This window comes from Embiotoca jacksoni, unplaced genomic scaffold (genome assembly GCF_022577435.1).
Source record: "Embiotoca jacksoni isolate LCO1_2020_lvr unplaced genomic scaffold, fEmbJac1.0.p SCAF_41, whole genome shotgun sequence".
In the NCBI taxonomy this organism is placed as follows: domain Eukaryota; kingdom Metazoa; phylum Chordata; class Actinopteri; family Embiotocidae; genus Embiotoca; species Embiotoca jacksoni.
The window spans coordinates 3001270-3024375 of record NW_027185394.1 but is presented as its reverse complement, the minus strand read 5'-3'; the positions used below and the strand labels follow the sequence as shown (position 1 = coordinate 3024375).

The 23106-nt window shown below is 41.6% G+C and overlaps 1 protein-coding gene across 1 annotated transcript; it reads right to left on the bottom strand.

Moving 5' to 3' along the window:
• Positions 1–10: 10 nt before the first annotated feature.
• On the bottom strand, positions 11–22839 carry LOC138209943 (collagen alpha-2(XI) chain-like). The gene is made up of 59 exons (XM_069168760.1): positions 22645–22839; positions 20947–21162; positions 19370–19423; positions 18644–18685; positions 18289–18351; positions 18069–18143; positions 17693–17779; positions 17262–17318; positions 16988–17041; positions 16774–16827; positions 16407–16460; positions 16056–16109; positions 15881–15934; positions 15697–15741; positions 15129–15182; positions 14260–14304; positions 13740–13793; positions 13526–13570; positions 12297–12350; positions 12133–12177; positions 11856–11909; positions 11660–11704; positions 11196–11249; positions 10943–11050; positions 10264–10317; positions 10070–10123; positions 9907–9951; positions 9450–9503; positions 9031–9075; positions 8868–8921; positions 8627–8680; positions 7320–7373; positions 7017–7214; positions 6809–6862; positions 6558–6665; positions 6351–6458; positions 6137–6190; positions 5973–6026; positions 5734–5841; positions 5552–5605; positions 5385–5438; positions 5048–5101; positions 4881–4934; positions 4669–4776; positions 4442–4495; positions 4276–4329; positions 4127–4180; positions 3948–4001; positions 3552–3659; positions 3386–3453; positions 3058–3220; positions 2902–2955; positions 2752–2787; positions 2599–2652; positions 2198–2483; positions 1965–2074; positions 1607–1675; positions 1213–1449; positions 11–231 (listed from the first exon to the last, which is right to left on the bottom strand). The coding sequence occupies exons 2-59, from the start codon at positions 20983–20985 to the stop codon at positions 85–87; spliced, it is 4260 nt and encodes a 1419-aa protein (XP_069024861.1). The 5' UTR covers positions 20986–21162; positions 22645–22839; the 3' UTR covers positions 11–84.
• Between the last annotated feature and the right edge of the window lie 267 nt (positions 22840–23106).

The window sequence follows — 23106 nt, the reverse complement described above, 5'->3', positions numbered from 1 at the left end:
ATGACGTGTGTGTGTGTGTGTGTGTGTGTGTGTGTGTGTGTGTGTGTGTGTGTGTGTGTGTGTGTGTGTGTGTGTGTGTGTGTTTTAGCCTTGGAAACAGACAGGTCCCACTTCAAAGCCAAACTGCTGGTTGCTCTCCCCAAAGTCCGACACCTTGATGTCCAGCAGGGGGAGATGCTCCACCTGTGGTGTGTTGATCTCCAGGACTGTCCTGTCGAAGCCCTTACGATACTGCAGAGCGAGACAGAGACACGCATGTCAGTCACCTGGTTAACGGACATACCTGAGTGACAGTGAACATGATTTATTTATTTTATGTGGGTAAAGCCTGTATTATAATTAAGCATATTAGTTTGGAAAGAGAGTCACTGATGCTCTTTAGATGAGGTTAACGTGCTCATTTTCATTTATTATAAAAAAAAACCACACATTTTTCTGTCTTCTTTTTTAGACAATCGCTGTGTTCTTGATCACATATTTATGTACTAACACTCACTATTTTGAGTGCATAAGTACACTTACACTGTCAGTATGGAGACCTGCAGTCCACCACAAGTACTTGGATGATGATGCATTAAATAGAAAATTCAAAAACTGAGTGTAAAACGCTGGTCGTCCTCTGCCTTCCTTTTATTGTCCCTCGTGTGTCTCACAAAAGTTTTGGTGAGACTATTTTCTGTTTTTATGTCTGTGGAACTAATTGCTTCTGAAAATCAGAACAATAAACTCTTTCTGTATTCTTAAAAGGAAACTAAAGACCTATATATTTTACTTGGCTTTTAATTTGTAGTAATGTTTATCGTCCTGGTTTTTAAGTTTTAATTCTAAAGGTTAACTTTATTTTACTAAATCGTACTTATTAATTTTAAACACTGTTAGAATACAGTTTTTAAGTCTTAACTCTTCATTTATTTGTTTATTCATGCTTTTATTTTTGCGTGTTGTTCTGATGATGAGCGCTTCGGGCTGCATGTTTGTATGAAAGGTGCTGTATAAATAAAGTTTGTTAACTTGGGCTCCTAATGACACTCAAACAGGATGTTGAGGTGGAACTTAAAACAAAACAATCTACTATGCAAACCAATAGGACAGGAAGAGGGAAGCATTTTAGCTTGAAAGGACAGGAAGAAGGGCAGATTGTTAGAAATCAGTTCTGTTCTTTTGTTCGGTGTTTCAGAAGCAGGAAGTGATATTTTTCGAGTGTAAACTCACAGAGCAGCCGTCGACCAGGGCTTTGATGTAAGGGTTGTTCTTGTAGGTCAGCTCCTCGTCGTTGGCTCCCCGCAGGTGCAGCGCCCTGTTGTCGTTGTCCTTGGCGCTGCGGTCGGCCCAGGCCACGGAGCGGTGGCAGTGGTAGGTGAGGTTCTGGCGGGCCTGGACGCTCAGCAGACGCAGGAAGCCCAGCTGGACGACGCCGACGGGCTCGCCGTTAGAGTCCACGTAGGAGAACTGAGAGGAGGACGATGGACGATTTGGAGGAGGAAGATGACGGGGGGGGGGGGGTCAGGAAGAGCAAATAAAACAAAAAGCAGAGTCTCATTAAGTGAAGTTAAGAACTGAAATTAAAGTTGTGCTGGCAGTCTTCATGTCTCAGAGAGTTACTCACCTTACTGCCAGTGGCAAACTGACTGTACCACGATCCTGGAGTCTCCTTGTCCCAGGAGCTCATCTTCACCTGCCACCACAGTTGTCCACATCACACATTAAAGTCAGACATATTCAGCTTGATTCATTTGTTTTCGCATTAATAAATAAATACAACTTGGGTGAGAAAAAAAAAGACAATTTTAAACCAGATTGTTGCACTGAAATCATGAAAGTGTGCAGATGAAGCTGTCTCTTGAAAATGGGAAATCAGAGACTACAAATGTTCATCAACACTGTTCTGCACAAACGAATCGAATCCTATTCCTCACATGTTTGTATTAATGAAAGTCATGGATGGACTGATTTGGAGGACTGACCGTGTTGATGCTCTTGCCGGGGTACAGGCACGTCTCTCCGTTGGTGAAATTACAGAAGACCTTGATGGAGTCTCTGGAGCAGCCCTGGTTGGGGTCGATCCAGTACTCTCCTGCAGGGGGCGACAGAGACACACACACATTTATTTTCAAAAATCTGTTTTCTTTATCTCCTTCAGTAATATGTTCTTAGTGTCTTTAGTTTGCATGTAAAATGTTCATGTTGTTTGCGGTACCGTCTTTGAGGTCCGGCTGGCTGAGGAGCAGGTCCTGGCAGGTGCGGGCCGGGCTGTCCTGGGTGCCCAGCGGGAAGCGCATGGTCTCGATCTCTTGTCGCAGCGAGCTGAGAGCGCCTGAGATCTCCTCCATGCCCTTGTTGTCCATCAGGAACTCGGTGCCGGCGGCGTCAGAAGCAGGCATGTCGGAATCGGACTCGAACAGCATCTGGCTGGCATCGATGGAGCGCTTGGACTTGGGACTCCTCTGGATGGGGAGGGGCTGGATGACCTCGCCTGGAGGGCCCTGGGACGACAGTTTACCTTTTAATCGACTGCGAGGTGTAATGAGAAAATAATCTTCTACTTCTGGTGTTAGTTTTTTTTTTTTTGGTATTTTTTAAGAAAGCTGAGGTACTTACAGGAGGTCCAGCAGGTCCTTGCACACCCTTTTCTCCCTTCGGACCGGTTCCTCCCTGAACACAATAGGAAGAGGAAAGATTTGAGAAGAATTACAGCGTCTGTTTTGTGCACTTACATTGTGATAGAAGCATTTTGATGGGCGGTTGACTCACTGAGGAACCCTTCGCTCCTTTGATACCTTGAGGACCCTGAAAGAGACATTAAGCTTTAATTTTATGATTACGATGACGCTTAAATAATTCAAGGAATTGAGCAGGAAATAGGACGGCATGTTCCTGGGATGAAACAGTAGAGCCACTCACAGGCAGACCAGGAGGACCAGAGGGGCCGAGAGGTCCGGTGCCGCCAGGCATTCCCTGAAATCAAACACATTAAAACATGAGAAACGTTTCATACGCTTTTCTCACATTAGATATGAATAAAGGGGATTGAACACAGGGGTCAGAGGTCAAACGTACATTTTCTCCTTTAGGTCCCAAGGATCCATGAGGCCCAGGCAGACCCCGGTCTCCCTTCTCTCCTTGCTCTCCCGGCGGTCCGATGAGTCCAATGAGACCCGGGTGTCCCTTCTCTCCCTTGGAACCGGGGTCTCCACGCAGGCCAGGCAAACCGGGGGGGTCCCTGCAGGGTGAGGGGGGTGGGGGGGGGCAGAGAGAGGAGGGTGATGATGAGGAGGAGACGGGAAACATGGTGGAGGGTTGAAGGTGAAGGCAGCAGGTGGAGAGTCAAATCTAAATCTAACTTATCATCACTAATGTTCGGTGTGTAATGGTGCAACATGTGGACTCTGGTGGTCTTACAAGAGGTCCTGGAGGTCCTTTCTGTCCTGCAAGTCCTGGAGATCCCTGCTCACCCTGAAACACAGACATGAAACACGTTCAGCAGGAGAACTCAAACACGGGTTAAACACCACGCTGCAATAGAGAAAAAACTGCTGAACAATTCAACTGACCACTGATCCTGGGAGACCTCTGAGACCTTCTGTTCCTGGTTTTCCTGGTTGACCCTGGGGGCCGACGGGGCCGGTCTTTCCGGGGGGGCCAACTGCACCTGGATCGCCCTGTAAATGAAAAAAAATGAAAACAAAGACACATGATAAGTTGCTTCTTGCATTATATGACAGTACAAGTCAACAAAAATGATCCCAACAGGGGAACATTAGAAATGTAGAAGAAGAAGAAATGTTTTTCAGAATAAAAGCAGAGTTAATGATTTATTCTGGCGCCATTAATGATCATCTTCAGGAAGTGAGTCAGTGATCATGTTGGTATGTTCATGACATGTTTGTGTTGTTTCCATGAGTTCAGACTGACAGTGATCTTTACAGAGCGTCGTTCTCTGGACTCACCTTGGTTCCCTTCTCTCCCTGACGTCCCTCCGGTCCTCTCGTTCCAGCAGGACCCTGGAGAATAAAACATGTGACAGTGCATGAACAAACACAAAACATAAAGTATGGTGTAGCTTCAAATGTCAGAAGATGCTTCTGAGTAGCAGCAGGTGGCTCCTAAACGATGAAGACGAGCTTACCCTCTTTCCAGGGGGGCCGAGAGATCCGTTCTCACCGGGAGGTCCTGGGGAGCCCTGTAGTCGGAGGCAGAGCGAGAACATGAAGGAGATGAAGACATTTTTATAAAACTTCTTTCACAAATCTGCCCTTTTTTCATCTTTTGACTTACAGACTCTCCTGATTCACCGTCCTCTCCTCGCTCTCCTTTGGCGCCGTCTTGACCCTGCAGACGCAGCAGATCAGCGTCAGTGTTTTCTTTCTTTCTTCTTGTTAAAAGCTCAAATCAAAATGTGTGTGAACTGCTGACACCGCTGCATTATTATTAAGATACTCACTCGGGGTCCAACCTCACCAGGGGGACCGGGATCGCCGGGGAAACCGACAGGACCCTGAAGTCAGAGACAAAAACACGACTCAAAAAATGTCTCCAGTCATGGATCTGTGTGTTAGTGTGTGTGTGTGTGTGTGTGTGTGTTAGTGTGTGTGTGTGTGTGTGTGTGTGTGTGTGTTAGTGTGTGTGTGTGTGTGTGTGTGTGTGTGAGTCTCATCGTGGGTGTCATACAGGGTTTCCTTTGGGCCCGTCATCTCCAGGTCGTCCTCGTCCTCCGGTAGGTCCTCCGGTTCCGGGCTGTCCGGCCTCTCCCTTCTCTCCGCGCTCTCCACGAGGACCCTGTCGACACAAGTCTTCGTCAACTCACGGATCCTTTTAACCAATCAGGGAAGGCAGAGTCTCCCGATGTCACAACTCACAACTCGTTACGTAGAGACACTCACCTTCTTCCCAGGCTCTCCGACGATTCCAGGTGGTCCGGCCTCACCGGACTCTCCCTGCAGAGCAAACAGTGTAAACGTTAGTTCTCTTCACAAACTGAGAAGACTTCAGTTTTTATTTCTTTGGACATCATTAAAAGTCGTGCAGAAATATTCCTTCAATCCTGCACCTTCTCTCCAACCGCTCCAGGATTACCCAAACCACCAGGAGGACCTTGAGGACCCTAAAAAACACGCACAAAGAAAATTCAGGCAAAAAGAATAAAATCATTTACAACTAAATGTTTTTTTATCAGCAAAAAGTGAGAGCTAATTTACTTTTTTACTTATCAAACTCAAAATGAGTTTCAACATTACAATTTTACTCAAACAAAAGTAAATGACAGAATAATTTTTTATGATCTTCTTGATAAACAAACCAAGGCAGCCATTTTAAAAACATAATTTTAGAATATTTGTTTTTATTTAACAAACTATCAGTGTTTTAAAAGTACAGCAAAAACTCACGTCAGCTCCGCTGGGTCCGGCGGGGCCCCGGGGTCCTGGAGGGCCTGGAGGACCCTGGAAACACAAAAACAGACTCGGGATTTTTTTTATCATCATTTATGATTTTATTGTGATAAAAGACGTCATTGAACCAGTCAATGAAGTGAAAATGTATTTCTGAAACTCACCAGAGGTCCCACATCTCCCGTCTCTCCCTTCTCACCAGACGGTCCGGGCAGTCCCTGCAGGTCAAAGGTGAAAGTCAGACACAGAACTGTTTTTAGCAGCTTAGCACAAGACATCATGTTCTTCAAAGTCTAAAATAATGATTTAATAAACAATGAGTGATAAATAAGTATTGTAAATTGACCTGCAGTCCGATGGGTCCTGGGGCTCCGGGGAATCCTCGAGATCCTTCATCACCTTTAGCTCCAAAAGGCCCCTGCTGCCCCCTCGGTCCAAGTTCTCCATCAGCACCCTGCACCACAGAAGAAGAGAAACACACATGAAGACCTGGAAGACCTTGGAATGAAAAGAAGCAGCGGCGACTCCACCACAACTAAACTCAACCAGCACCGGATCCATCAAACTCAAACTGTTTCTACTCACAGCGGGACCGGGTTGACCGACAGGACCCATTGGCCCGGGTGGACCAGGAGGACCCTACAAATAAACAACAAACAAGCAAACAAACAATGAGCAACAAAACAAAACAGACAACTCTGATAATTCCCACCAGAAATAAATATTAGGTCTTGATTCAAGTCACTCACATGCTCTCCTTTAGCTCCTTTGCCGCCCTTCTGACCGTGCTCTCCCACCTCACCCTGAAACACACATCACATTATTTTACACACCTCGTTGTACCAGACGGTCGGCTTGTCAGGACTTTGTGTGACGATTTTGTTTCAAGTTGTTTCTCTAAAGTTTTCTCTTGACAAAGATAACAGAGAAAGATGTTCTTCGATATTCTTATTCGTTGCTGACCTTGTCTCCATCCTCTCCGGGTACTCCAGGTGATCCGGCGGGGCCGGGCAGACCCACTGGTCCCTGCACGCCATCCCGCCCTGCTGGGCCGATGGGGCCTTTCTCACCCTTCGCAGGAGAAAAAGAAAGAAACCGGATCATTTATTGACCTTTTTTTTTTTCTTCCTAGCTGGACGGACGCGTGCTGCTTCACAGTAGAACACTCACAGGAACTCCTTTCTCTCCAGAGGGTCCAGGTGGCCCCTGAGGACCCGGTCTGCCAGGAGGTCCAACAGGTCCAGCGGTACCAGATCCCCCTCTCTCACCAGGAGACCCCTACAGGAACAAAAACAGGAGTTCACCACTTTATTCTCAGATGAACCCTGACAAACAGCGGCCTTAACTGATTGAGCTGGTTAGAAATTACTCTATTTCTTTCTGCCCATGAAAAAAAACCTTTCACTTGGTCTGAAACGTACCGCAGGTCCAGGAGGTCCAGCAGGTCCTTCACTTCCCTTCAGTCCTCCACCACCCTGGAGGAAAAGACCAGAACAGACTAATCAGCAATTTTTCATCTGACTCCAACAGGATTTTTTTTTTGTCACTAAGCTCTTAAAATGTTTCCTAAAACCAACTGGTTGCTACTCGTTCGCTAAAAGTCTCTGTGCTGATCTTGGTCGTACTCACAGGGGTTCCAGGCAGTCCTCTCTCTCCAGGGAATCCTCTCAGACCAGAAGGACCGTCCTTACCGGGGCCTCCTGGGGGTCCAGGGTCTCCCTTGGTGCCCTCCTTCCCTGAGGGACCAGAAAGTCCCTGCTCTCCAGGTGGACCCGGGGGTCCGGGATGGCCGCGCTCACCCATGGGGCCGGTCTCTCCTGATGCACCCTGGGAGGATAGAGGTGGATGGAGAGGGGAAGTAGATGTTAGAGGAGGAAATTGTGTCGTTATGAGAGATGATGTGATTTATTGTATCGAAATAAATAAACTCACCTGAGGCCCAACAACTCCAGGAGGCCCAGGTGGACCCACTTTACCTTGGAAACCCTGCAGAGGAAAGATAAAAAGATAATCTGAAACACAGAACCTCCTCCAAACTGTTGAGATGCATCATAATATAATGAGCTCTTTATCTCCTTCGTTACAACCTCAAAACTGACAAACCAAAGTGGATGTGAAATGGGAATGAAATGTTTTGATGGAAAGAAATTCAACACAGCAGAAAATAATGATCGAGTTTAAAGTACATGACAGAAAAATCTGCTGTAACATGTGAACAGCTGTTTCCTTTAAAGTTATTCTCCAAGAGGGCACCTGAAAAAGGAAAATTGTAGAAATACAATAGATTCAGACGTTGTAGAGTGCATCAGGAGAACAAACATCAACTTTACTAATTTCAAAATGACTTCGCTGTTCCTTGATTTACTTTGATGATCATCAGCAACAAGTCAGAGCTATTAAGGCTCAATGTTAAATTCCCTCACTCTAATGAAACGGAAAAATAGTCCTCCACATTATTTCATTCCCAGCAATTTGTGAGCTTAATTTAATAGTTCACAACCACTTAAAGAACAAACTCAGCAAAACATTTCCTCCTAAATGGGAACAAGATGATTAAATGCCTTCAGGCTGGCCTCGACTGAACATCCTCCTCCTCTGGGCTGCAGCAGAGAAGTGATGAAGGCTGCATGCTTCTTACTGCTGGCATGTCTGCAAAGGGCTATACTGACTATAGAGAAAAATACTTCATGGAAAATGTTATATTTTGATTAATGACAACTAAAACTGAAATATTCCTTGACTTGGCCCAAAAACTGATCAAATCCCCTAAATTTCCATGTGTGGAATAAACATTTTATAATTCCCTGATATTCCAGAAAATCAATGAGCAGTGGGAATCCTGCTTATTGTAACTGTGCAGTTATGTAGGAGACTGGATTTGATTTTTAAATAAAGCTTGATTAGCTACAGAATTTGGGTAAATTGAGATTGAACCAACTATCAATCAGGATGACCGAGACAACCCACCTCCAAAGGGTGTCACTAGATTACATTTTTATTTTAAAAATCCACAGAAAATTGAGTGATACATGATATATACGTTTCCCAGAGAACAAAATCAATGCTGTAATTTCTGAATGAATGTATCTGTCAATATAAATAAGAGAAACTCCAACACATCGTCTCACTCGCTCCTGGTATATCTATTAATTTAAAGCATTTTTGATTTGTTTGACCACTATAATTCGTAGGTTTGAACGTGTGCATCCTTGTTTAAGAGCAGTGAAATTAAAACTTACAACTTCTCCTCTCTGTCCAGGATGTCCGGGCAGCCCGTCCTTTCCTGGTGGTCCCTGTAAGGAAATGTTAATCAAATATGAATTAAACCTGAAGAGATCTCCTACAAACAACATCAAACACCCAAACAAAAGAAAATGATAGAGCAGAAGTATATTTCTCTTAATGAAGTGATACCACTTTGAATTTACACAATTCATACAGTCAGTCAATAATAGAACTGGTATGAAAATGTTTCCTTACAGGAGGTCCCTTTGGTCCGGGGAAACCGTTGGCTCCCTGAGGTCCAGGCAATCCCTGATGGGCGACACCACGCGGTACAATAAGAACATAATAATACCACAAGAGTCACTCCGTGTCTTACAAACGACTTTGTGGGCGTAAACATGAACAGCAGGACGCTCACCCTCTCTCCAGGAGGACCGTGAGGGCCATCACTTCCAGAAGTTCCCTAATAAATAACACAGTAAATAAAAAGTTTTAGATTAGTATCATTCTTTAATATATTTTGCTGCCTGAGATGAGCTTCACTCCATATTTTGAGCCGAGTTATTTTCAGGCGAAGATTCAATGAAACATGTAAATACAAAGTTTAAGGCAGGATGGCAAAGAATAGTTTTCTGAAGATAAAGATTTGTCTTCCTTTGAGCTGTTGGTGTCAAATTAAAATCATCAGACTGTTTAACATACAAAAAAACCAAAAAAACAAACAATCTCCAGCTATTTACACTAAATATTTAACGATAAAGAATAAACACATTTATCATCAGAATAATTAAGATTAGAAAAGCATTCACGTGGATAAATTCACTCTGGAGCACAAACCTTTGCTCCTGGTTTCCCAGTCGCTCCCCTCGGTCCTCTCTGCCCTCTGGGGCCCTGACGATTAAAAACAGGAAGCGTAATCAATAAAAAAAAACAAAAAAAACCGTATTGAAATGGTGAAAATGTGATGCTGCCTCTGACAACACTGATCAAATTCAATCAAATTAAATCAGTGCTTTAAAAGACAAACTCAACACCCTGTGAAAGTCTCGTCTCTGCTGACCTCCAGTGGTTTAAACTTGTAACCCTGCTGCACTGTGCAGGTGTACTATGGGACCCGATGACATCACACCCAGCATCACCAATCAGTGATGCTGCTTGTGATCAGAGGTGAAACGGGCTTGGACATTTAAACCAGAGAGAGAAGTGAGACTTTTCAGCCTGGTGTTATGTTTCTCTTTAATAACACAAGGAGACAAAAAGACTGAATGAATGAATGAAAAATATGAAGTGGTACCGTTGGTCCTCTTTGTCCTCTCGGTCCTGCTTTACCAGTAAGACCCTGAAAAGAAGGAGGTGAAGTGTGCATTAGAACTGGTTGTATGATTCAATACTGATCGTTTATATCCACGTTTATCTGGACAGTTCGACAGGTGCAGTAAACTCTTGCATCGTCTTACCCTTGTGCCCTTCTCGCCGTTTGAGCCTGGGAATCCGGGGAATCCTAGAGATCCCTAAAAAATAAAAAACACAACATGTCAACATCAGCATTGTTTCCTCACTATAGAGACGCCTGGTGACTAAAAAAAAAAAAATCCTCCTGCGTGAGTAAAAGAGCCGCTGTACGTGTGTAGATGCGGTATATATATCTTACCTTGGGTCCGAGTCTTCCAGGATATCCAGGAAGTCCAGGAACACCTAGTTTACCCTGGAAACACACGATGACATCATTAATGCTGCACGACAAATAGTTATTAAATACTGATTGTTTAAACTCAGGAATGTAGGTCCTAAAATCAAGCTGCACATTATATGACAATAAACTTAATGGCAAAATGTCTTGCAGACAATTAAATGTTTAGACTAAATCAGCAGCCAACGCAAACATAAATACAAAGAACAAAATCTTTTTAAGAGAACATAAAATAAATTCAGATGTTTTAATGTGTGACTCACGTTGTTTTTACTCATATTAGATGCTTTTACTGTGTTGATGTTGTGTGATTAATAATTTTATGATGTTGTTGTGATAATTTTAATCTGTAAAGCATCTTTAAGTATCCTGAAAAGCGCTATGTAAATAAAATGTATTATTACTATTTATTATTATTATTATTATTATTATTATTATTATTATTGTAAATTCAAAGAGAAAATGTGACGTGTGTGTCACTCATACAACCACAAGAGGGCAGTACTTTGCCAAAGATATCGTCAGTTGTAAGAAAGTGTTCAGTATCAGTGTTTGTGAGGAAAAACCTGAATGAATAACAGATAAAAGTGTGAAATGATGCCCTGTTGGAACAATCGTGTCCCGACTGAACAAGTCGTACCTTCTCTCCAATGAGTCCAAGCGGTCCAATCTCACCGGGGGGTCCGACGCGACCTTTTGGCCCCTCAGGACCGTCCTCTCCTCTGGGTCCTGAGACTCCGAGCTCACCCTGCCAGCAAGAGGCAAAAGAAAAACCATCAGAGTACGTCTACACACTCTATATGTAGATACATATCTAAAGCAGACATATATAAAGATGATGATTCTTGTCATCCATCCATCATTCATTTAATTACTCCATTGTTCCATCCTACCCTCTCTCCTTTGGAACCAAAATCTCCTTTAATTCCTGGGAAACCATCTTCTCCCTAAAAACACAAACAAACAAAAACAGGGAAGAGTTGGACGTGACATCAACCTCATTTTCAGTTTTAATGTAAAATTATTTTACACAAAAACCTGAACATGTCCTGTTTTTTTTTAATATATATATTTGAAAATGTCATTCTGCAGATGTGATGTAAAACATTCATACGAAACCTCTGCTGTCTGGTTACATTTAAATATAGTACAAAGACACATCGTAGGATATTTTAACGTTAACTGGATTTAATGTATCTGTGGATGAAATGAGCTCGAAAACTTTACTTCTTAACTGGAATGAGCTCCAAAAACCAAGTTTAAAAGGTTATACTCAATCTCAATGAAACTACCTGTTTAAATGAAGGAATAATAATAATATTAATTCAAAAGCATTAAACTGTAATGAATGACTTACCTTCTCTCCCTTGTGACCCTTCAGTCCTCGGATTCCTTGAGTTCCCTGCAAACAAAGCAACGTATATATTTATTAACACGCTCTTGTATTAGTTCAGTTTATCTGCACATACAAAACTAAATCTTTCCAAAATAAACCTCACGTTCAAAAAAACATTTAGCTTATTTGTAAGATCAAAATTAGAAAATGAACCGACCTTGACGCCCCGAGGGCCAGGATAGCCGATAGCTCCCTGAGGACCGTTGGGACCCTGAAGGAGGTCAAAGAAGGAGGAGTTTACAGCACAATACATACAGGAAGTAAATATGTTCGGTGTCATTTTCATACAGGAAGACATTCTTAAAATAAATGCGCCACCAAATTTAATGTAAATGTGCATTTTAATCAAATCCCTGCTGTCATGAGTGATGATAATCTGCTGAGTTTTATAGATAGACGTGATGCGGTGTGATGGAGTCATGAGCGGCACCCACGTGGTTTCCTTTGGTGCCAGTCGGACCCTCCTTTCCTGGGTGACCCTGAGAAGAGAAGAACAGAGGCATCAAGTCTGAGGAAGGATGTCCAGATGTTGTCGGTGGATTCAACTTAATTCAGACACAGAAAGAAAAAGAAAAAGAAAGAAGAAAGGCACACGTACAGGAGGACCATCCGCTCCAGGCATCCCTGGCAGACCTGGTTTTCCGGTTGGACCCTGAAGAAGAAGACAAGGTGGTCATGAGTTAAAACAATCAGAGGATATAAAAGGTCCATAAACACTCCTTCTTTCACATATCTGGATGAACTCTAGATGCAGTTTAGGTCTCATCTGTTAAACAGCTGCATGCAGGAGTCTGTAGGTTCGACTCCAGCTGAAACGGTGTTTATATGGTTCCTGAATCTTTTTGGTAACTTTCTAGCTGACGTGTGCGACACATGGACGACTCACAAGGCTGAATTTTTAAGACTAAAATATACTGAGCAGGGATCAAACATTTATATTTACTATACGAGTGCTTAAATCATTGGTGTTTTCTTAATGTAACAGCGAGAAGGATGCTTTCGTTTCATTGTAATTTCACTGATGCTTCAGCTGCCATTATCAGGGGCAGAGCTTTTCTTTAGCTTCACAGGTGCTGCTAGGATTCAGTTTGACCTGTGAACAGAGCCAGGAGAGATGTTTCCAGTGTACATGCTCAGCTAAACTAATCAGATGCTGAGTGTTGCTTCATATTTAACAGACATGTGAGAGTGGAATCAATCTTCTAATGATTAAAACTGTACAAGAGAGACAGACACCAAACAAAGAGAAAAACCTCAAAACTCCTCGTCGCTTTATGTGTTGAACTGCAGAGTGACAAGATATTATATGAAATGATACGAAATATAAACAAAGCTGCACACACGCGTAACTTCCAGACCAAAATATCATGATATATTTCAACTTTATGCATTATTTGAGGATTTTTATACATTTTAAGAACAGATTTGCCAGTTTATAGTTAAAAATAATAATAAAAAAAAAAGATTTGGATGAGATAGAAAAATTTGCTTTTGGATTGTAAACGATAAAATATGTGCAGGAAGTGTAAATGAAACAAATTTGTACAGAATTGTGCCCCTCCGTTCGTCCCATCACATAAAACAACAATCTTCTTCCAACCTTATATCTGATTGTTTTTATTTTTTCTAATATCTTTCACTGCATTAAGTGTCAGTCAAATATCTTTTTTTTTACCCATAAAATCAAGAAATACAACAAGGATGCAGAATTCTGAGAGTTTAACAAGTAAAATAAAAAAGTTCTTGTGATTTCTAACTTTCAGTATTTCACTCTGCATTTATCAGAGTAACATATATCTATATGATTATATATTCATGGTGTCTTACTTTCTCTCCTGGGGGTCCGATGGCTCCCTGCGGTCCCGCCATTCCCTGCAAAAAAAACCAAGCAAAACAAAACACTTGTGAAATTCACTCAACATCACTGTTTCATTTTTATCTTCATGTACATGCATGCCTGCGCTCTTTATCACACAGTTGCGACGTGAAAACAGGTTAATGTCACAGGTGCGTGATGCTGGCAGGATGTCCTCTGTCTCACCTGAGTTCCTGGGGTTCCCTGCTGACCTGGAGGTCCTGGTTCTCCTTGGGGACCCTGAGAGGGAGAAACAGAAGATAGAGTGATGATAAAGTGAAGGACAGATGAGGAGGAGGGAATCTATCTGCAATTACTCATATAGGAAAAAAAGGTTTATTCTACCCTAATAATAATAATAATAATAATAATAATAATAATAATAATAAAAATTATTTGTGTAGCAACTTACTTTCATACAAGAAATACAGTTCAAAGTGCTTTACAGCAAGAAATGTACACACAGTGTTTCACATAAAAACAGATATAAAGGAGCATTTAAAGAAATGAGATGCATTAGAACAAAAAAAATGCATAAAATTAAATGCAAATAAGTTCAAATATAAAATAAAGCAATGTGCATTTTAAAGGCTCGGTAGTTCAAGTGCAGGCAAGTACAAGAGAGCTTATGAGTTCTTAATTGTTTGTCATAATCTGTTGATTCAAAAGTAAATATAATAAAGGTGACATATTGACTGTTACTGACCAAGTTTCCTTTGGGACCGTTGGGTCCATCGTTTCCTCGAACACCCTGTGACGAGAGGACGAACAGATCATCAACAGAATTCAAACAAGCTGTAATAACAAACTCTCCAAAGTGTCGGCCTCTGGTCTCTAAAGTACTGTTTGCAGTGGGAACTGGAAATGACTAGTGCCTTGCTCAACAGCAGATTACAGTGTGTGTTTACATTTGTGGGGATCAGCAGGCTCTTACACCCTGCAGCTTAAATTTGACACATAAATATGTGTTTACAGGTCTTGTAAAAACAAAACAAACAAAAAAAAAATGTCAGAAAGCCTTTCGTAGCAGAGTAGATGTCATTCGAGGCAGCGCTGGTTGGAGCTGAAACCTACGTGTTTAAAAATGGTTAAAAAAAAAACGTCTGCTACTCAAAGCTAAATGAGCTTTATGTTCTATCAGCATCTGAATCTCCAAACAAATCTGTTCAGTAGGCATCAAGTTTTGAAGAGGAGGAAAAATGTTTCCTGTAAAAAGGCTTTTTATCCTTTTTTAAAACTGTCCATCGAGATTCAGATGCTGCTAAATGGATGGAGTGGTCTTGGCAAAGTTCTTTATCCAAACAACTGTATCACATATAAATACATATAAGTACAACGTACGGGTATAAAATGCATGGTTGAGGCTTGGCTACCTGAGTATCTTTGTATTGTCACGAGCAACACTAACATGTTCATTTTTAGATTACTGGACATGCCTGTCTGTGTATCAGGCCACAGGGTGTTGTTCCAGGAGCTGCTGTGGGTGTTCGGTGGTCAGACACGGATAAAACAATGCTGCTACAATAATAGCAAACACAGCGTGGTTTGAAATTGCTTTTTTAAAGTTTTACTCACAGGAGGTCCAGAGATTCCTGGTGGACCTTTGGGTCCGAGCAAACCACGAGGTCCCTGGAGAGACGCACACATAAGGACACATGAGAGACAGACACACACAGCCAGCCAAAAAACAGTCCGTAAAAAAACGTGTTATTGTGGAGAAGGTCTTTTGAAGGAAACGGGCAGAATAACAACACGTATAAAGAAAAAAGTAAGTAAATATTTAGTGAACTAACTCTCTCGAACCAGGAACTTACAGGTGATCTGTCCTCATATTTATTAATATTGGTTATTATTTAGCAAAAAACAACATTACACCAAACTCCTGTGACCCTGATAGCTTCTATCTTTCCATCACTGCCCTGCACACAATCACAGTGAAGATCCCTGAACTATCTCAGGTATGACTGCTTTGAAACAACAGGTGTGAAGGTAATTTCATACTGTGACAGATGGATGCACATTGGTGCATTTTGGGAGGCTACATAGAGAGATACAGACATAGTACAGAGACAGTAGGAACATAAGCATTATTAGAAAGTAGGAGGAGATGTAAAATCTGCTGGGTTGCCATGGAAACACTCACTGGTTCACCTGGCAGACCCCTGGGTCCGATGTCTCCGTCGTCTCCCTGCAAAACACACAGAGACATCAGGGATGAAAAGATGCTGCTCAGCAGATATGGAGGGAATCAGTGTGACAGATTCAAAAAAATTATTATTATTTTTTTTTTTATAATAACTTCAGGTTTTTCTCTTGTGTCTGCGTACCCTCTCTCCGTCCTCTCCTTGGGATCCTGATGGTCCCATCACTCCTGTGTCACCCTGAAAAGACGAAAGAGTGACGAAATCAGAATATTCTTTAGCACAGATATTCAAGTATTAAAGGTCATATACTTTAAATAATTAAGAAGATCTATTTTCTTAATATTACTGTTTGACTCACCCTGTGTCCTTTATCACCAGGCAAACCAGGAAGACCATCAAAACCACGATCGCCCTGAGAAACACGGACATGTAAAGTATTATCACTGCAGCGTAGAAGGCAGAAATGCATCACTTTTAATCTGTGGTTTTAGGACCTCAGAGAAAGTGTGATACATTAAAAACTCAGAGCCACGTGTGTTTCATTTTGATATTCAATGCTTAGTGCTGAGACAACATCAGTATTTAACTTTTCTAATGAGGAGATCTGTTACAGGATTTATGAAAAAATACAAACAAAAAGTGGAAATCATGAGTCAACGGTGCTGATTTGGAGGCTGTCCGACAAATAATGACACCAGAGAGAAACTACCTTCGTTCCCAGCTCTCCTGGCATTCCTCTGGCGCCGTCAGCTCCGGCACGACCCTGTCAGGAGGAGACAGAGAAGGTGTTTTATAATGATACTATATGTGAGACACATGCCAAATACCCATCTTCGATTTTGCCATTGCATGCTTGTATGAAGTTAATTTAAACAGGATCATAGGAGAGAATAAAAATCCATCCTGGACTTCCGGAGGAGATGAATCTTTATGATGGCAGTCTTTTTTTTTTTTTCAGAAAACACCCACAAGTCTTTGCTGCAGAACTTATTCAGCCAGTAGCAGTTTATGATCCCCTCTGAGAAGCAACAGCTATTTCCTTAAAGCCATTGAAAGTACCGGCTGTTTCTACTCACCCTTCTTCCTGATTTTCCTGGAGGACCCATCAAACCCTGAGTCCCCCTGGGACCCTGAGAAATAAACAAGATGCCTTTAATTAATGTGATGTCATAAAACAACATAATACCCGACTGTAAAAAAAGACCGTTAATTACATGATTTTACATACTAACTGTTTAAATGACTTTGATGTGAGGTCAGAGGTCACGGTCGGTACAGTGAGTGTTTTACCTGAGGACCGGGGTCTCCACTCTCTCCTTTCAAACCATAACTTCCCGGGTTTCCCTGAAACAGACACATAAACATCATCACATAAACTGTTTATGACTGCACCAATCTTAAAGATGATGTCATGCAAAGTCAGAGAAAAGAAGAGACAAAAAAGTTTTTTTTCTTTTTTCAGAGACCTATGATGGGATTAAAATCCGTGTTAGCGGCGACATTTTTTTTTTAAAACAAACTCTTGATGTGAACAGGTGAAGGTTTTGAATGACAGGTAGCATACCAGAGGTCCGGGGCGTCCAGTGAATCCCATCGGTCCAGGAGGTCCTTTCAGAGCCATCTGGAGACGACAACATCAAAATCAACAGTGATGGAGGAACGTGGCGACTTATAGTGGTGACGTAGGAGGAGAGAATATCTCCTTTCATACTCATCTTACAGCTCCCTGGATGATCAAATCCAATGAGTAATATATCATATATATCTACATTTTAAAAAAAAATCAAATCTACCATAGAGTTTTCAAGACTCATGAATGGTCTCTTTTAACAGTAGCAAGTAAGAGTTCATATCATGTATTTTTTTATGAATCCATAGACACAAAGTCCTTCAGTAACAATATCAGACAGCTGCAAAGTGTCTGGACTCTAACGATGTGATCCTTCAGAAAAACAAACTGCACAGTAGAAACGTGACATGAACGTGAAAACTGACCCTGGCCTGAGACAAGATGGCGGCTGCCTGAGCTTCCTGTGCAGAAGCTGCGGGACCTTTATCGCCTCCACTTTGACCAAAACGGAACTGCAGAAGGAAAAGGAAAAAAGATGGAGACTCTGACAGAACACTGAGCCATAATCAATCTAATGAATGATTATAACGTATCATACAAAACATCTGCAGCCGTGTCTAGATATTAAAATAAAAAAAGCCAACGTCAAGACAATAAAGAATTAAACAGGATTGAACAGGGCCGACGTTTCACCTTAAAGGTATCTGGAGAAAAGCGTCCTCCTTGGAGCAACCGTAAACATTTATGGCCATACAGACGTAGAGATTATTAGCAAAGGATCAAAAGTTAAGTGTGATTTACAGGCAGCATGACTGAGGTTCCAGGAGGTCCAGGGACTCCATTAGCTCCGGCCAGACCAGGCCTACCAGGAGAGCCCTACAGGAGGGAGGGAGGGAGGGAAAGAGGGAGGAGGGTAGAGGTGAGCAGGCATGTGGGAGGAAAGATTATTGTGCTTCTTTTGCAAAGTGTGTCTGTGATGATGAATCATTTCAGAATCTTTAAATAAAGTGAAAACACTCACCCTCTCTCCAGGATCACCGACAGAACCGGGAGGTCCAGAAGAGCCAGGGGGGCCGGTCGGACCCTGAGAGAGGACAAGAGAGCGTTTAAAACGTCCATCAGTGTGAAGTGCAGTTTGATTGCTCAAGAAATCCAGATTAAAAATTTAACAATCAAGAAATATTTTTTTTAACTTTACAATAAAGAAGTTTACTGGCCGGGTCACTGCATAATACTGACAACAAGGAAATCACAATTACCTACTGCACCAAAAATAAAGTATAACTTACAGAATAAAAGTACAAAACTAGAGGAGAAAACTTCAGGATAATCCTCCTCAGTGGTTTTTTTTTAGGGAACAATCAACTTTGACTTACAGCAGGTCCCTCAGGTCCCGGAGGCCCTTCAATCAGCATACCCTGCAAAAGTCAATATAAAGTTAAAAATGTTATGTGCGAGTTAAAAACATTAAAAAAAAAGCACATTCAAGTCTGTACATTTTTATTTTTAAAACTCAGAACATGTTTAAATCCTATTAGAAAATCCATCTATCCCTTTTAACATCTGCACTTAAGGTAAAATAAGAGCTTTATTGGGACTGAAATATACAATGAATAAAAAAAAACAGTTTAGATGAAAGACATGTTCAGTATGTGAGCTAGGGTTATGTGAAAAGGAAAATAAATCTATGTAATTTAATTGATGTGAAGTTTATTGTTTATTGTAAGTAAAACATTAAAGTTGAGAGATGCATCTCATTCACTACCTTACAGATGACTTATTTTTTGTAGCAAAAGTTTATCTTTTTAATGTGTAGAAAAAAATTATACTAAACCTCACTGAATAAGTATATATAAGCTGAGCAATTAATAACTTCACTGCATTGTTTATTCTCTCCTCTGGTGAATATTTATTAAACCTAAATCAGAAACTAAAATGTGTAACTTGAATTTCAGTGGATTGTAACTGGAAGGTTGCTGGTGCAAACCCCTGTAGCTTCTGGGAAAAGTGGCAGAAACTTTCTTTAAAAGTTTTGCTGCACTACCAGCCAGTCTGAATACACCTGCTCAGGTACAGCATCTTAAAAACAATCAGTAACTCACAGGCTCCAGGACAGCAGGTTCTCCCTTATCTCCTTTCTGGCCTCTAACAGCGGCCTGAGGAAAACACACATATAGCCAACAACACAGCGCAGTCAGTATGGAGGCACTCGTATCACACTAAACACACTCATTGACAGCATGACAGGGTTTTAACTGCAGGCTCTGAGAGAGACAGGTGTTAAAAATAAAATGATAAAATGAAAACCCGTTTTGCTTGTGAAAAAATAAGCTTTCATCCAGATACCATTGATTCTCCGAACTGCTGGTCCAATACTCGAAGGCTTTTTTTGTTGTTGTTGCGTAGATTAAGATAAATCTGGGCTCAGCGCCACTAACCGAAGCCATACACTGAGATAAATTGGCATTCAGGACGCAGCAGGTCGTCACTGCTGCGCCTCCACATGCCTCTTTATGCAGCGTGTATGTGACTGTTTGAGGATCCCCGATAGCTTCTACCACGGTGACAGCTATTCTTCACGGGGTCCTGAGCGGCTCGCTCTAAACACTGTATGTCATAAAACCCATTTCAACCACTGATTGCGGACTTGGTCTTGAAATGCATTCAAATATATGATTCTCTGTGACTGATTGAGCTTGCCTGGAATCAAATTGAATCTATCACTGTGTTCCAGATGACATACTTCCTTTAGTGCACTAATAAATCGTGTTCTTACATGTTGGGACTTACTTGTGTAGTAAAGGAATCTTTGACAGAGTAGCATTGTTTCAAAATCGCACACTGACCGGAAATAACCTCAACACAACCTCATCTGCAAAAATATCTGCAGCTTTAATTATTCTACCCAGAAATCAACGTGTTTTGTGTTTAACACACTCAATAAACACACTGATTCTTCTGCCCAGCAGCAGTTAGTGAAAAAGAAACACTCTTGTTTGGTGTTCAGAAACAGCTGCAGCTTCTTCAGACGCCTTATTTTGAAAATTCTTTACATCAGTATGTCAGCCCCCTTCCTCCAGGGGTTTAGGGTGAAAAGTGTGCAGTTTTCACACTTCTTCTTTTTTGGACCGTTCTGAGAGCCTCATCCTGGTACTTGTAGTGAACTGCATGTTTCTGTACATGAACTTATGCACTCAAAATAGTGAGTCAGTGTTAGTACAACATCTGGAACACAACACAAGACTTATCCTTACTCGCACAGTGGCCATTTTGAATTTACTTCCATCACACTCTGGGATGGAAACTAAAACAGGAATTAAGAACTCATAAATAAAATGGAATAAATATAATGATAGAGTCGAAGTAGATAAAAGTTGCAGCTCGTCCGGTTGATTTTTCTGAACTGATTTTTAATGTTTAGGTTTATGTGAGTACACACATGAATGTTAATCTGAAAATAATTATGGGATCATCCCATCTGTGCTGCAATTAGGTCAACTAGTGGGATTGGTAAAAAAAAAAATAGAAATAAATATGTCTCATTTGACAGAGGGCAAACTCAATCAAGTCACGCTAGAGGACATTGAATACAATTTGACAAAGACGAAGGATGAAGAGTGGGTTGAAACAGAATTTTTTTCTTCTTTTCTTTTTTTGCCTCTAAAGCAAAACAACTTACGCCTCCCTCGTCCGTCACAGCGGACAGGGCGGGGCCCATGTTGGCATCGACCTCCCCGGTCTCCGGTAACGGGTCGTTGTAGTCCCTGTAGGAATAGTCGTATTCCTTAAGGCCCACATCCCCAGTCACATACTCCTCAGTGAAGACTTCCTCGCCCACACCGCCCGCCTTGGTGGCGTCTACCTCCTCTCCCACCAACGCCGGATCCACTTGGGGCTGCGTTGGGGTTTATCAGAGCCACAGTGGCACAGATGGAGAGAGAGAGAGAGGGAAGCAAGCGAGGTGGAGGGTGTGGGGGGGGGGGGGGGATGCGACAGGAGGGAAGGAGCGGTCAGAGGAGAGGAGGTGTGCAGGAAATGTTAGTGAAAGAGAAACATCAGGGGGGGAGTTGGCAAGAAGGGCATACAGAAAGAAGTGAGTCTTACCTCTGTAAATAAAACAGTGACATAGGGACAGAAAACAAAAAAAAACATCTGCTGGACATCGGGGACTCTGCAAGTCCTTCATGTTGCTTCTTCAGGTGAATTATGGATTAACAGGTTTATCCTTCATTAATCATCTACGGTTTAAAGCTTATGTTTCCACTAAAGCACATCGTCATCAGCTCGTGTGCGACGACCTGTGACCAAATGATTTGTCCAAGTACAGTATTGGATATCGTGAAAGTTCTTGCATTGAGCCGAAACACACAGAACTGATACGAAACACTTTGGTGAAAACAAGCCGCTGCTTTGCAAAGCAAAAACTATGTTATTTTCTTTTTTTACTTACCACACATGTTTTAAAAAACAAATATGAATCCAGGGGGATTATACTGCACTGTTACCTCATGAGAAAACAATCATGAATTATTACTATCACAACAGATTATAAACATTTTTTTGGCCAAAAATATATCTTACTGAACTGAAAGTTTATCTCCAAAACAATCAAAACAACAAAAAAAGTCAGCTAATGTAGATAAAATGGTGATAATGACAATACGGATTATTGTCAAAACAAGTGAACAGTGAGAAACAGATCAGAGGTGTGAGAAGCTCATTTAAAGTAACCCACAGTGACTCACTGTATTCTCCTGTTCAGGTTTCCTCTCAAAACAAGAATGCATGATATTCATCTGTCTTTGTTACCGTGGTTCAAACTGCAGATCAAACATCCTCACGTGGTTCCCTTTTTTCCACAAGATTATTATTATTTTTTTGCTCTTATGTCAAGATGAGGACCGGATCGAACCGGGGATCTTGAGATGAGAACAAAAACGTGGGGGGATCTTGTTGTTAGGTGATAAAAAAAAAAAGGGTAGCCACATAAAAATGTTTGATGGTACGAGCAGATGAATGTGGTGCGTTCTGATTTGAACGAGGCTTTTTCTCTTATGTCTTGTCACGCGGCATCGGTGCCAACAAAACAGTGATGTGTGGTTAGAAAAGTATAAAGAGAGACAAACTACGTGGTTAAACTACGAAAACTGGGCTCACCACCACACACGTATGACACCATCTTCTTCCTCTAGTCTCTCCTATTAAAGCGACTATTCTTGTTTTTGTCAGTTAACTTCTGAGTTGATATATTTCACTGCGTAAATTGATCTATCTGGAGATTTTGTCGTTTAATTGACGTTTTCTTCTTTGTCTGTTTCACGACTCGATGTGTGTCACTGACCAGTGTGTCATTGTCTTTTTTTTTTTTTTTTTTTACCTGTACAGAGATCTCTTCTTGTCCAATCACCTCACCATCTGGCAGTGGGACCGTCTCCTCATAGTAATAATCAGTCTCTGTAGGGGTGTGGCCAGCCTCAGAATACTCAGTGTCTACATCCTGATTGGTCAGGTTGACAGGAAGTGGGGGGGAGCAGGGAGGAAGTAAGCAGATTTGATTGGAAGAGCGGTTAGTTCAAAGTCTGCTTCTGGGTGACGATGAGTTGAAAGAAGAAAATGGAGCACATCATAAAACTGTGGTTGCCAAATTATTATATTATTTTTTGTTACAGGCAGCTCACATTTTTAAAGTTGTAAGGATCCATTTTTTGAAAAGAAATATCAGAATCTCAGTGACTATAAATTTTGCCAGATGCAAAATTTAGAGAGCCGTTGTGATTTTGCTGAAATTTCTTTTCGTATTTTTGAACCATTTTATTTTTACTTTTTAAAGCTCACAAAG